The sequence below is a fragment of the Daldinia decipiens genome, assembly GCF_022478715.1.
Source record: "Daldinia decipiens strain CBS 113046 unplaced genomic scaffold F4813scaffold_58, whole genome shotgun sequence".
In the NCBI taxonomy this organism is placed as follows: domain Eukaryota; kingdom Fungi; phylum Ascomycota; class Sordariomycetes; order Xylariales; family Hypoxylaceae; genus Daldinia; species Daldinia decipiens.
Genome location: NW_026054601.1, coordinates 15,633 through 29,791, shown reverse-complemented (window position 1 = coordinate 29,791; position 14,159 = coordinate 15,633). Strand labels below are relative to the sequence as shown.

The window sequence follows — 14,159 nt, the reverse complement described above, 5'->3', positions numbered from 1 at the left end:
TTCGGTTTGGACTCTCCCCTGTCCCCCAGGGCGCATCCATATCAATGGATCCTTTCTCCATCGCGACTGGCGTTGCCGGTCTTGTTTCGCTTGGCCTTACAGTCTCGGGCGGATTAATTCAATACTGTAAAGACTATAAATCTCAAGATACAGATCTCGTCAAATTGACGCAACATGCCCAAGAGCTTGAATCATTACTCAGCCTTATTGAAAATCGAACTACTGGGTCACAGAGTCCTAATGGAGATATCACTACTTCGTTGCAAAAATGCCGAGATGCTTGCGACGCCTGCCTACGAGATTTTAAGCAGATGAATGCTAAGTACACCGGCTCGAAGCCTGGTCAGACCTTCAAAGGACGCGGCCGGAAACTCCTTCACGATTTGAAATATCCATTTGACAAAGGGAAGTTTGATGATTGTCGATTTCAGCTTCAAGAGTTCAATGCTAGATTGCTCGGGTACTTGCAATTGGTTAATCTGTAAGTCCCGGATTTGCATCTATCCTTCTTTACTAATTTGTTTTGCTATGGAGCGACCTTACTCGAGACATGAGATGTACTATGGTTCTCGAATTTGCGCAAGTTACTACAGCTGTCGACTCCGTAGCTAGACAACTTCAATCTTCTATCTCAGATGCCAACAATGCAGTGACCAGCACGATACGTGATAGTGTCGACCAGCTAGGGGATTCATTCCAGCGAAGTATTCAGAAGACCGAGAGTAATATGATAAATTCCATGGCAGCTAGTCTACACAGCCTGTCGGATAACTTTGAACAGGGGCAAGAAAGACAGACGTCAATTATTACTTATCAACTAGAACGGATTATCCAAATGGTACAAACCCAGAATACGGCACAGACAGCAGGTCCTTCAGTCGAAAACCGAGTAGCATTGGATACACATAGCATGAAAAAATCTTACCAAGATAGAAGCGCTATGAGGACACCATCTTCAGTGATGTCTGGAAGAGCTGGTCTCTGCGACTGCCCAAAAGCGCGGCACGGGTATTCCAGTACGCGACATAAAAAAGATTGCCTATATTCGTTTACCAATAAGAAGAAGCGGACTTTCTCTATGAGGTTTCAAGCTTTCCGACACCAAGTTATCTGGACATGGCAAATCGAATACTCTCCACTGGCGTGGGCTCGAAGTTGCCAAATACACCGCAATCTCACGCTTCGAGCCACTGTACCAAACAGCGCTCCTGCGTTTAGGATTATATCAAAAATGAGAATCGGTTTTCTCTTTAAGAATATAAGCACTACACAGGAACTAGGAAGAGCCTGTCAAAATTACTTAGTTGAACTCCAACATATATTTGCAAACGGTATGGGGTGGCCGACGGATGTAAATGAATATGGACATAACTTGATACATGTACGTTGAACCAATCGGCCATCTGAAAATACTCGTGGGATCTTGCTATAGATGACCTACTCACTATAATTTGAAAGCTTAGGAGACCCTACCATCAACTTACTGGTATCTTAGTCGGTTGAAATTAGTAAGAGAAGAAAAATTAGCAGGGGATGAAGAATTATCAACTATCCTATTGCAGTTCCTAAAGGCTTTAGTTCTTATGGGAGCACCGATCAATGATGTTGACAAGTTTGGGAAGTAAAGTTCACTGGCTTAAAAAGTGTAAAGGACCTCAGGACATTAGCTAACGAATACCCTAGCACGCCTCTATACACCATAATCCATCATACTACTCTAAATATAAGGACCCATATGATCAATGAGTTAGTAGATGCGGAGGCTACCGTCGGTGAAAACTACAACCCCGATAAGATCCTCAGATTCTTATCCTTGAATAACCCTAGCCTATATGACAGTAAGGCCCTTAGACCATCCCCGGTTTATCTTACGCGATACTCATTACCATTAACCTACCTTAGACTTCAGTTGCGCTGAATTCTTATATGAAGTGCTGCTTCGCTCAGAATCTAGCTTCGTTCGCCTTCGTACCGACCCTTCTCTGATATTCGAGCGTACTAGGGAGGGCCAAACAGCATTCCATTTAGCTGCCAACTGGCCTAGAGGCATCTCGACTCTGATCAAATCCGCCGGCTGGGCAATAAAATATATAATTAATGCGGAAGATACTAATGGAAATACTGCTCTGTCATACGCAGTAATGCTAGACGAACCGGATTCCGTCCGGTTGTTACTTGATGCTGATGCGATCATTGAGGAATCGATAATATGGGATCTTCATGAAAGATGGGAGGTGATACAGATTATAGTCACATATCTCGCACAGCTACAAACCGGATTATTGAAGCTTGCACTGCAAAACCTTCCAGCCGAGATAATCGACAAGCTTAGACTGAAGGAGGATGAAACCCTTGACTTTGGCGACAAGGCATTCGATGTTGTCAAAGCTCTCAGGCAACAACAAGTACCAATACCTGACATCTACCACATCCCAAAAGTCCGCCCGGTCTACCATTGGCTCAGTTGCAATGCCTCTATAGCCCAAATGTTATTTGACGCCGGGTTTCACGGGACAGATACAATATTTTCTGGATACACCCCATTAATGACTCTATCATACTACTATCATGGTTTAGCTTCCTGTTTAGAGCTGGTCTGCTGGTTTGAAGATCACGGCGCCGACCTCCATACGCCGATTCCTATCCCTGGGCGTTATACCTTCGCATCGAATCCAGAAGGTCTAGCGCCAATTCACCCAACTATACATAAAGCCTTGTATGATTTAGGTCAAGCATCATGCCTTTTAATAAATACAAATATGAAATTATCCACGGAAATCCAACCTCGATTCGCAAAGCTTCTTCAAGACGAATACGCAGATCCTTGTCTCTGCTATTGCACTCTTAGCGGGTGTACTTCAGCTTCGAAGTACGCGCGTGCGGTTTTTGAAGTTTACGGCACTGGTCCCCCTACAATAATACCACATTGGCAAAAAGTGACCGAGGGAGGAACGATTGGCTATAATAAAAGTGTGGTAATATTGGGCTTGATCCGCGTCATAACATTTGACGAGCTTGGTATGAAGCACACCTGTTGTAGCTACAGAATGTCCTCCTTCCAAGGGATAATTGAGCAAGGGTTGCTCATTCTCATGGAGCCAGCAGAGATTGAAGAAATACGAGAGGAAGACCGATATCTAGCAAAACAGTTGGACGCTTTAATGGAGGAGTTCGAGGCAAAGCTACAAGAGATGGATTGGCCACTGAGTAGGTTTATAGAGGAATACTGGGAGCCAAGAATGGGTGAGGTGAAGAAGGAGCGTGATAAGTTGTCGGCCGATGCGTTGCATGCTATAAAAGAGATTGGTGTCGTGCTAGAGGAATCTTAAGGGCGTTCTAGTCTGACTGTCGTGGTGTCGTGGTGTCGTGGTGTCGTGGTGTCTTTATTATTCTGTCATCTATCTCTCCATTAATATGGGATCTTTCTCGTAACATAAGAGGTAAATACTAAAATAGTGCATGAATGAATAAAAGGGGTGGTTTAGATTAATATACATCCTCTTCCTACAGTGTCATGTCTTGCTCAGGGGTAACACTCAGCCGCTGACCACGAGCACGTCACAATCTAGGAAGCCCATCCAAGACAATATCCGCGACACGCGAACGGAATCAGATCTTCAACAGTTCATTAGCTTCGATAATCCGATTTGCGTGACCATTAAGCACGATCTTCAGCATAGCCCTGGCAAGATGATCCACCGCAATGAACCCGCTCGTGTTAGCAGTAAGTGCGTTTATCAGCCCGGCGTACTTTTTCACGATTCCACCGGGTCGCACGGCCCAAACCTCGATCGTATCCTCGTTGGCCTCCGCGATATCGAAAAGACCTTTCTCGACTTGTCCCTAGAATATTCGCTGTTAGACTTCACGGCCACTAAGCAAGTCACTGTGAACTAGGGATTCTCTATAGTTATGAGTTATTGAGCTTTTACCTTGATAAGCCGAGTACCCTTCATCATCTTCAAGTTCTTGTTCTGATCCCACTCGGCAAACTTCCCGCTACAAAAGACGAATCGGAATTTTTGGGACCCCTTTTTTTAAAATTTTTTTTTTTAATCAGTCAGTCTAGTCCATTAACGTAGTAAGCAAGCTCACTAACCTCCGGCAGCTTCGACGCCAGCTCGCTAAAGGCTTTCGCCGCAGCGAGGGTGTAGTCGACCGAGACTTTCCGTGCCGTCTCCACGTCCGGAAACTGCGTGGCGCGGCCCCCGATGGCCCTTTGCCACGTGTAAGTCATTCGGGGCTCTTGGCGGTACTTGTTTTGAAACTTACCAAACGCAACCCTCTGCGCCGGCGAGCTGCGCTAAAAGCTCAGGCGGATAGGTGGAAAAGTCCTTGTGTTCGATTATGGTTAGTTTCGTACTCTTTGAGAGGTCCTCGGGTAGCGGCTTGCGAGTGAGGACGAATGCTTGCGTGATCCCCTCATCTGCAATCGCCTGTCGGACCACCTCGCTTCCGACGAAGCCTGTGGCGCCTGTGATGATGATTTTCATTTCGATGGCAAGTCTGACGAACAATATGAAATAGGTAATAGTTAAAGCAATGTTTGGGTTAACAAGAATAAGGTCAGAGGGGTTTAACATAGTTAGATTGTTGGTTCTAATATAGTCAAATCAAGAAATTTATACTGTTACATTGCACTATGCCAGTTACCTCTTCAGGTTGGCTAAGCTATATTGGGTAATTAATTATTGTTGTGAAGTTGTTGTGAAGTTATATAAACTTGAAAAATCATTATTTGCGAGGAGAACATCGTGGGATTTATTTGAGTGTTTAATAAGTCTCGATTAAATCCCGCTGTCAAAACAAGGAGCTAGCTAGCCTAGGGCGTTGAAGCATAGAAGGTTTCTAGCGCTGATGAAGACTAGCAGGCTACTAATTTTAGTGGCATATATTAGGTAGCGTACTTATTATACGTAGGTACTCAGTTCTAGGACAAGCCCTTGTACTCCTCCTTATACACAACCCCGTCTTTCATAACAAACTTTACCCTCCTCAGCGCACTGAAGTCCTCGGTCGGATTGCCATCAACAGCAATGATATCAGCTGCAAATCCTTTATCCAGCAGCCCAAACCTTCTACCACAAAGATCTCCACCGCATGCCTCCCAGCCGTGTAATGTCGCTGCTTGTAAGACATCGAGGACGGGTATACCCGCCTTCGCCATCAGTTCTAGTTCAAGAGCGTTCTCGCCATGCGCGAAGGCGCCCGTATCACCGCCAGCAGCGAGCTTGATTCCCCGATCGAAGGCAGCTTTAATGTGCTTGAAGATAGCTTTCATTGCATCACCGTCCCCTAATGAAATCTGATAGACTGCTAGTGTTGGCACGAAGATAGTGTTGTTCTCTTTCATTGCCTTTAGAGGTTCTTCGCTAGGCATGTAGCCGTGCTCGATAGATGTGACACCCGCCTTGGCCGCCATTACGACAGCATCGGGGCTCTGCGCATGAGCGCAAATGGGAGCGCCCGAGCGTTTTGCCTCTATCACCATCGCGTTCATCTCTTCTTGAGTGAATTGGATGATGTTCGGGTTTCTTTGCCCGGTGATAACGTCGTCGGACGGAGGAAAGGCAATGTCTTTCTCGCCTGCCCAGCTGGGCTTTGGATACCTTAATGCTCGCTTCCTATAGTCGGCATAGAACTTAATGATATCAGCACCAGCCCCCAAGCACCGACGGACAGCTGCTCTAACACCATCGACGCCATCCGCGGGGTCTGATATTCGAGGCGTAGTCTGGCCGACTCCAGGGAGGCCATTCTCCACCCGTATTTCATAGCCCCCGCTAGAAGCGATGCATTCCGTCGCCACGAACATGCGAGGCCCGGGGATGATGCCACGGTTAATGGTATCTCTAAAGCTCACGTCGGCATCTCTTAAACCTTCCGTACCTAAATCACGGTAGGTGGTGTAACCGGCCATCAAAGCTGCTCTGGCGTGATTCGTAGCTCTCACTACCCTTTCGACGAAGCTCTCATCGCGCATCTGGTTCAAGGAAGATACCTCGGAGTATGCATGCAGAAATATATGAGTATGAGCGTCGACGAGGCCCGGGAGAACAGTCAGGCCTCGGAGATCAATTGTGTTCGGTTGCGATGCATCATCGACCAGTCCGTCCCGCTTATACACCCTTGTTATTAAACCAGTGTTGACGTCAATCAAGATGGACAGGTCCGAAAGGAAGCGTTTCTGCTTCGAGTCGAAGAGAGAAGACGTGTGGACGGTGATCTCCTTGCTCATATTGACTGAGATGGGCTCTCTGAGAAGCATCATTTGAAATATAACGTATAAATGAGAATTTAAAAGAGATAAAATGACCTGTGTTATGGTTTAAGAATGATTGATACCTATATGTACTATAGTTTTCAGGTTTTGGCACAGTCAACGCCCTAATGTAGGTAGCCTAGGTAGTTCGGAGTATTGCCTATTAAGGGGGGTGGGCAAGCTGATTGGACGGTAACGAATTCAGCTCACATTGGCTTATTATTGTGCTCATAAATCTTCATAAGGGGCTAGCTCGGACGAGCTACAAACGCAATGGCGTAAAAAAATCTCATATTTTTGCGTATTTCTATTACAAAAGGGTGAGTTTATGTACTAGGATATACGAGCGGTGGCTTGAGGCGTTGATCCGGAAAGAAAAAGCAGAAACACCAACCTATTACATGACGCTAGGCATATCATATCTGTCCCATACTATTACCAAGGAGCGGTGAAGGATAATATTTCCCTAGGACTTAGAATAGTTGTATTTGGTAGGATGATTAGTTCCTAAGATTTGGGATATTCCCGTCAAGTTTTCAGTGCTAAGTCTTATGCTCCTGGTGAGTATTGAACAAGAAAACAATAGCCTTGGGTAGATTAGGTACTTAAGCAAGTCGATCTCAACACTCTTACCCTGCTCTTTTTTTCAGTATCAATTACTTCTTGTACATTCACTTTGAGGACAAGTTGGTCTTTGTTTACGTGGTTGACAAAAAAAGCCTTTTACTAATAGCTATTAATTATTGAGATTGGGTACTATTCTAAAATACTAATGATGAGCGAGAACCGCACCCTAAGAACTCCAACTCCAAGGATATAGCACGTCTTGACTCTTCTATCAAGACCATCAACACTACCCGGACAGGTGGTGCGATAATCTCTTAAAGAATGTGGTTCCATTTAGATGCAGAGCTTTGAACTCAACCCTAAGTCCCTAAACTTGGGTAACATCCTCACGCAGTTGTATCGTTAGAAACCAGCGTTCCTCGTTAGCAGAGCTAGACTATTATGTATAAATAGTTTAGCCTATTCTGGCATGCAGAGCGCATTTTCCAGGCTTAGTAACGATTACTTCCGAGTAAGGAGGCGAACAGGGCGAATCTGGGAGGTGTACAACCTTGGGCGGAGCCCATTCGCAACCACAGCCCGCATATGTATGGAAGTTCTTATAACACATTGTGAGAAGTTGTAATATAATAAAAGTATTGAATATTGTTAACTTTGATCGAGTACAGTTATTAGTTTTCCAGGTAAATGTTATAAGTAACTTCTGCGGCGTAGATAATATTTCCATCGTAAGGCATGGAATAACTAATCTCATTTATAGAATGACCTTGGAAACAATCATGAATAATGTAACTGTGTAATTATCAATTGCTTAGATTTTCCAGCTAGATTCAAGACTCTTGAGAGGTTCCTGATTATGAACAATGCACTATACACATGTTTGTGCTAAGCTGATGTACTAGACCAATGTCTTTATCCTAGTGTACAACCCGACTCCCACTAATGAGTCCAAAGGTAAGGTCCAATATTGGAACCATAACTACGAGTAATTAATAATTTATAGATGAGCGTCCATTATACTAGCGATGACTGATATTGTCGGTAGGATCAAGTAAAAAAGTGCCAAATGGTTTAGAAAACTGAACGCTATGCTACAACTCAGGGATGACGGTCCCGTGTTCATGATGTAGAAACTTGATTACAGATGAAATGCGAAATTGTAGCAACATCACTTCAGCTTTTTCTGGCTCTGATCCTCGCTGAGCAACTTCGTTATCTCGCTCATTCGAAAGGTGCGCCAACAGAAGGCGTCAATAACCCACTCGCCTATACATGTCCCAAACCATACGAGATTTGCCATCCCGCCAGACCAGAACCAATCCGGCCGTCCGAACCAGCGTCTGAATATCGTAGGAACCTCTGGGCGCAGAGAGTCGTTAACCAACTTTTTAGCAAACGTCTCGGTGGGGAAGGTAGACGCATTTTGACTGAAGACAACTCTCCATGCGAATATATCCTTAGCGCGACCATAGAGGCTATTTTCCGGTAGGCCACGAAGAGGTTGGGAAGCCGTATTGCTTTTGACCGTACCAGTCATCGATACCATCACGCGGACTCCCAAGGGTGCTAGTTCCATTCGTAAGGTGCGCGAATAACCTACGACAGCGGCCTTGCTCGCGCAATAGACCGAGCCAAATACATAAGGGGTTACGGACGAAAGCGACGAAATGTTGATGATCAAGCCCTTTGCTGCAATGAGCTGGTCTATAAAGGCTTGCACCATGGCCATTATTGAGAATACGTTGGTCTCAAAGGTCTGTCGGACATCCGGCAACGAGATGTCTGTCGCGGGATGCGTATGGGTACGGCCGCTACAATCCAATAAGCAATGCTCGAAATTGCGATAAGGAAATGCAAGCTTACGCATTATTCACGAGAATATCTAGCTTGCCACCTGTGAGTTTCGCGACTTCTTCATGGCATTGCTTGATGCTTTCGGCATCGGTAACGTCGAGCGGTAGGGTGCTCATGCCCAGCGCCGCGAGATCGGCCAACACCTCAGATCTTCGGGCGGTAGCAATTACATGGAGACCTATATATATATATATTAATTCAATGACTTCCTCGGATAAAACAGGGCGCTCTACCGCGTTGATGATATTCCAAGCATATGCCATGTCCAATACCACCTGGAGTACATCTACAAACGCGCATGTCAGCAACGGGATTTCAAGCAAAACCATCTCACAACTCACCCAGTTACGAGAACTGTCTTCTGTCCCGGTTTAGTTCCCGCCATTTTGATAGATTTAAAGCGCTAAGTATAGTTGGATTATTTGCATATAAAGTTCCTAACGGTCGTTGTTCTAATAGAGGCGGAAGCCTGTACGCGTGGGGTAGAGGTCTCTACTTCAATATAAGCAAACCCTCCGTACGCTGTCCACTCTTACTCTTCTCCTATTACACGTACCTCATTGGAAGCTACCAAATCCCCAAATCCCCAATTAATCCGGTTCCGAGAAGCCGAGGTACAAATGTATGGACTTAATCCTATATGGGATAGAAATATTAGTCCGATATTATTGCCGTCCATTGAGAGCTGAACTTTGTCCTGGTTTGTATTTATTTATCCTATTATTCGTAGATAGGTAGATTCAAATGTGCATATGCATCTAAATAAGCATTATCGAGGGTTATTAGCTCAATTGATACATAACATGCTCTCCTATTAGTTCCCACCAAACGCACGCTCCAGCTAACAATACATATTGAAGTGAAAATATATATTATGGAATAATGTAGGAGTAATGGAAATTATGAATACCTGGGCAGGTAATCATTTAGTAACTAATTTATAACCTAGGTAGAGAGTTCCTGTCAAGGATATACGTTAAAGCTAACCCGATTATTACCTAGTTTACAAAGAGATGCTTGCCTGAAGTACATAGTCGCAGGTCCAGAGACCGAAACAGTCGGAGCAAAATGCTTACAATGCCTACATCTGCTAGGTATTATACATAATCTATAAAACTGGAACAGTAAACCAACACTAAAAGTCCCGCACCTTCGTGGTGTGTATATAGATAGAGGGTCCTGCTTTAACTATTGTCGACTTAACGAGTTATAAGGTTATGATCGTAACAATAACTATGGCAGCGGCGTGGTCAGTAGTCACTGAGGTATTGTAACTATTAACATATCCGAGACTAGACCTGAAAAGGCGATACGATAGTTTGCCTATGACTGCGAAAGTGTGTTTTACCGCTCTTTTTAGTTTTTGTAGCAAATTAGTTCTATTAGGGGAACTGTATAGATAAACGATGTATAAACCAGTTTAGTTTCGGTTGCTTGCAAAAGAAACATATAGATTGTTCAAGTACAATCATATCGTTCAAGCATACATTGCTGCCTATGAGACAAACAAGTCGTAGCTGTCCAGAATGGTAATCCAAAAACACGCCCAAACAAGATCATTCTAGTGTAGTGAATGAATGGGATATATGAAACTGGTACTTAGACATATTTCACCGTAACATATCCACCGTAGCCGACAACATTCTAGACAATTTAGTTTATTGACGTAAACAGCTATATTTATAAGTCTGGTAACTAAAGAAAATCTACCTAGAGTTATAATAAAAAACATACAACATACACGATGTCACGTTCCGTTATTCCCAACCCGTTCGAGGTTATCGGGGTACACCAAAACTCATCCAAAAATCCATCCAACAGAATACCGGTTATGGATAGGATTATGAACGTACCTAAACCGAATGATCCGTTCCTTTGCCAAGTGTCGGAGTTCTATCATCCGATGTTCGTCAGTCCCGACTGGAAAGGCCGGTATTTTGACCACCTGCTCAACCTACCAGTCGAAGACTACGGCGGCCAGACCGATTTCATGGGTTGGCTTTTCCCGCTGCCGGAGCGGATTGGAGCCGAGTCTTCGCCCGAGGTGGCCGCGCCTATCTTGGACGAGCTGACATATATGTACATGCGCGGGTCTGAATCCATAGGCCAAAACCTGAAGCTTGCCCTCATTCGTATGCTCGACATATATGGTTTCAACATCCGGTATTGTAAACGCGGCGCTGTCGAGGACCCCGTTATAACCGAAGTTAGTGGCGGGACTGACAAGTTTCGATTCTGGGGAGCTACGTATTCCCATCATCATCAGCGTATAGCCCGCATCATCAGAAGCACCCGCATCCTTGGCTACGAGACTATAGGGGCGGCCGTGATGCGCGCATTCGTGAAAGCCGTTCATGATTGGGACCTATTCGGGAACTGGCCTTATGAAACGGCGGTTACGGTTCTAGACAGCTGGAAACGAGCTGGGGAGTCGCCATTAGAAGTCGCGTGGGATGGCAAGATTTATGCCCCATGGCTGTCAAAATACCAGAATTCTACGCTGTAGTAAGATAGCTTCCTAACCTAACGTACGTAGGGAATTGTAATCCTTGCTGAGATTTTCTAACCTACATGATTTAATGTTAATAGAAGAAAGGTACCTACCTAGGTATCCAGGTTAGTAGCGGGAGTGTATCAAGCTACAGAAGGCACATGAAATACATTTGATTTCAGAGGTCTTTGAAAATAATAGGTATCTTATACTACATATGCTGCCTAGGTAGTTATAATAAATACCAATGATCTTATTGTTACCTTGTGTGTGTTTATTTATTGGGTAACTACCGGGTGTATATGAGGTATTTGTAGTTAGTGTATAAGAGTTGTCGTGTTTTGCTCCTCTTCATCGAAGTTGACATCATTGTGCAAACGGAAGAAAGGAATGGACGAATGGCAGAGCATGCATGTCGCGATAAACGAAACTAGGTTGGCTATTGGTTGGAAGTTGCGACACTTCTATTTTTGCATTCCTCTGCAAGTTTGAAAGAACCAACGTCTTTAGTGTAACCCACCCTTGTTGCCGTAGAATGACGTATGTTTTGTTTCGTTAGATTAGGTACCTCCTAATCAGCAACAGCTCACCCGCGCCAACCCGCTGTCAAATTCCACCCGGTCGAATTTCCCTACTCAGATGTCAATGCAGCTAATTCTCCAATGCGCCGCCGACTCCTGACTAAATGGTCGTTCGTCGAGGATCTGCATGCAAGGCTAAGTGGATTTCGCCGAGAAGAATTGCCACAACTACGGAATACGGCATGGATATTGAATTAGTACTTACCTACTTACATATTAGCATTGATAAGTACCTAGGTAGGTATGCTTCACATAGATCTTTTACTTTAGGATTAACTAAATTAAATAGGCCCAAGCAGGCAGTCAGGTTCAAATATAAGATATGATAAATATATGATAAATCAATTAATCCGTCCGCGTAACTCAAGCCTCATGTTTCTGAAAACGCCGAAAACAGCAGATTCCGTTTGAACTGAGAGCACGTTGCGTTTCAGAGGTCGGTTTAATACCAACCTCTTTCGTCACTTATCACGCATACATACACTACATGTAGCTTATCTGCAGGAAATCTTGTTTCGCATCGTAATCCACATATCCCTGCCTTGAACTTTGCTCAATGGGTCCACACATCCATATGTACATCCATATGTACATCCATATATCCATACATCCACATGTCCATACGCCCTGTCCATACGTCCACACACCCAGTAACATACCACCATGTGCCCGGATTTTTCTTTTGGCAGCTTCTCTTATCCTAAAACCCCCCCGCTCGTCTTCCGCTTTACACTTTACAAGAATAACCACATATCTCGCCCGCATGAGCTGGATCTTTTCATTACTACTGTAGATACTGTAGTATTTCCTTCTGTCCTATGCGCTGCTGCCAGGCAGCTCAACAGTACGTTGCTTCCGTTGGCTGTACTACCACCTTATCGGCGCATATCACACGAACCGAAAAGATCGCATTGAGCTCGAATGATAGTATAATCATATACTGAAAACAACATCCTCAGCTAAGATGCGATTATTCAGCGTGCTTGCCACCGCAGTGCTTCCAGTCGTCTTTGCTGCTGCTCAACAAAGAGTGACGGCGCATTCAACAAGCATGAGAATCGAGGACCCGCCAGGTTCAATGGGTAGGTAGCATGTTAGATTTTGATCTCCCTCGCCATGAAGAAATGCGGCTAATCCTAGAGTCGTGATAGCCTCTACGCCTGTTCTTGTCAACTCCACCGGTTCGCTTGCAGAACCACTGAAGCCTTTGACGACTGTAGCTGCGGAGAAGCCTGCGTTGGAAAAAGCTTCCGTCATGGGTCTCATCGTCTTCTCGGCTGCTGGGCTGTATCTACTCTGAATTGGAATGAGTAACTGGGTCGGTTAGCATTTCACTGGCGTTTAGGGACATGATCATGAATTTTTGGAATGGTCTGGGCTTACTTCCAAGACGCTGATAGCGTTTTGGCATTAACGGTGTTCGCATTTGGATATACCCCACGTTTGCATCTTCTTGGACATTAATAGTACTTCTACATTGAATCACATCTGACCTAGCAGAATGATTGTCTGCGATCGTACTTCTTGCATAGGTGCTGAATATGCGGTGACCCGATTTAAACTGCATCTTTCTGCAGTTTAGGTTCCAGTAGATCACTAATCTTGCAGACGCGATATCACTACCGCCCCCCGGGGTAGAAGGTAACCTGAGGAGGGTAACTTGAGTTGAACCAATATGTCGCATCTCCGTTGATAGATAAGCTTGCAAAATGTGGCAATGTCTCGTCTTCACTGTCTACCCATATCAGGCACGAAGCGGTCCAGCTCCATAAAGGTGAGGTGTCATTGTGCTCCGGTTACTCATTCACGGCTCGGCACTTGTTGCTTTCGTGTATGCTTTATGCCGCTGTGTATCATATCATGCGATTTCCCTTCGAATCGTAAACGATTAGGCGGCGATGGGTACTTGATATTCAGACGATTCAGGAGCCGGAGGATCAGGATCAGGCTTTGGCAAGTTGTCCTGAGTGTCTTGTTAATATGTAGATTCGATTCGCCCTGGTAACAAGAGAGAAATATGAGACGAACTAGATCATAGATAACCCGTATCATTAAACTGCAGCTTGGACAAACAGCAATATCCGTTGCCTCATCTTGAAGGTCCATGAGCGATATCTCGAATCTATCGCCACACGGGCAAGGGAAGTGATAAATCTGTAGCGTCTTGTCAAAGGTCATATCTTCTATCTCGACCTCGTCGTAAACCGCGATTTCTTCGTCGTCGGCCATCGTAAAAGCGCCTATTGATTTGGTATGTAAATAGCACTAGATTTTCATAAATTAAAAGGGAAGAACGGAACAAATGACTCTTTTAGTCAAGCAGCCACTATTCTCAACGTAGAGAAATTTGTTTAAGTCTTGAACAAATCAGAGCCCCGCGCTCAGATACGGATCGGATAAGCAC

The 14,159-nt window shown here is 44.7% G+C and overlaps 7 protein-coding genes across 7 annotated transcripts; 3 read left to right on the top strand and 4 right to left on the bottom strand.

Annotated features, from left to right (window-relative positions):
* Positions 1–44: 44 nt before the first annotated feature.
* Positions 45–3,329, top strand: F4813DRAFT_394276 (uncharacterized protein; the record flags this gene model as incomplete). Its single annotated transcript, XM_049247536.1, has 5 exons — positions 45–481; positions 535–1,381; positions 1,464–1,621; positions 1,684–1,838; positions 1,903–3,329. The coding sequence occupies 5 exons, from the start codon at positions 45–47 to the stop codon at positions 3,327–3,329; spliced, it is 3,024 nt and encodes a 1,007-aa protein (XP_049094793.1).
* Positions 3,330–3,609: 280 nt separating this feature from the next.
* Positions 3,610–4,493, bottom strand: F4813DRAFT_383700 (uncharacterized protein; the record flags this gene model as incomplete). Its single annotated transcript, XM_049245973.1, has 4 exons — positions 3,610–3,843; positions 3,933–4,031; positions 4,100–4,217; positions 4,273–4,493. The coding sequence occupies 4 exons, from the start codon at positions 4,491–4,493 to the stop codon at positions 3,610–3,612; spliced, it is 672 nt and encodes a 223-aa protein (XP_049094792.1).
* A 264-nt stretch (positions 4,494–4,757) lies between these two features.
* On the bottom strand, positions 4,758–6,609 carry F4813DRAFT_288670 (uncharacterized protein). The gene has a single exon (XM_049240593.1). It carries the CDS (start codon positions 6,269–6,271, stop codon positions 4,931–4,933), a length of 1,341 nt encoding a protein of 446 aa, XP_049094791.1. The 5' UTR covers positions 6,272–6,609; the 3' UTR covers positions 4,758–4,930.
* Positions 6,610–7,718: 1,109 nt separating this feature from the next.
* On the bottom strand, positions 7,719–9,200 carry F4813DRAFT_376624 (NAD(P)-binding protein). The gene is made up of 4 exons (XM_049245151.1): positions 9,025–9,200; positions 8,917–8,969; positions 8,693–8,861; positions 7,719–8,640 (listed from the first exon to the last, which is right to left on the bottom strand). The coding sequence occupies exons 1-4, from the start codon at positions 9,066–9,068 to the stop codon at positions 7,998–8,000; spliced, it is 909 nt and encodes a 302-aa protein (XP_049094790.1). The 5' UTR covers positions 9,069–9,200; the 3' UTR covers positions 7,719–7,997.
* Positions 9,201–10,325: 1,125 nt separating this feature from the next.
* On the top strand, positions 10,326–11,628 carry F4813DRAFT_376622 (uncharacterized protein). Its single transcript, XM_049245150.1, has one exon. The coding sequence runs from the start codon at positions 10,428–10,430 to the stop codon at positions 11,187–11,189; it is 762 nt and encodes a 253-aa protein (XP_049094789.1). The 5' UTR covers positions 10,326–10,427; the 3' UTR covers positions 11,190–11,628.
* Positions 11,629–12,620: 992 nt separating this feature from the next.
* Positions 12,621–13,305, top strand: F4813DRAFT_288622 (uncharacterized protein). Its single transcript, XM_049240592.1, has 2 exons — positions 12,621–12,837; positions 12,907–13,305. Exons 1-2 carry the CDS (start codon positions 12,720–12,722, stop codon positions 13,053–13,055), a joined length of 267 nt encoding a protein of 88 aa, XP_049094788.1. The 5' UTR covers positions 12,621–12,719; the 3' UTR covers positions 13,056–13,305.
* Positions 13,306–13,643: 338 nt separating this feature from the next.
* On the bottom strand, positions 13,644–13,984 carry F4813DRAFT_394270 (zf-CSL-domain-containing protein; the record flags this gene model as incomplete). The annotated part of the gene is made up of 2 exons (XM_049247535.1): positions 13,644–13,718; positions 13,829–13,984. 2 exons carry the CDS (start codon positions 13,982–13,984, stop codon positions 13,644–13,646), a joined length of 231 nt encoding a protein of 76 aa, XP_049094787.1.
* Positions 13,985–14,159: the final 175 nt, after the last annotated feature.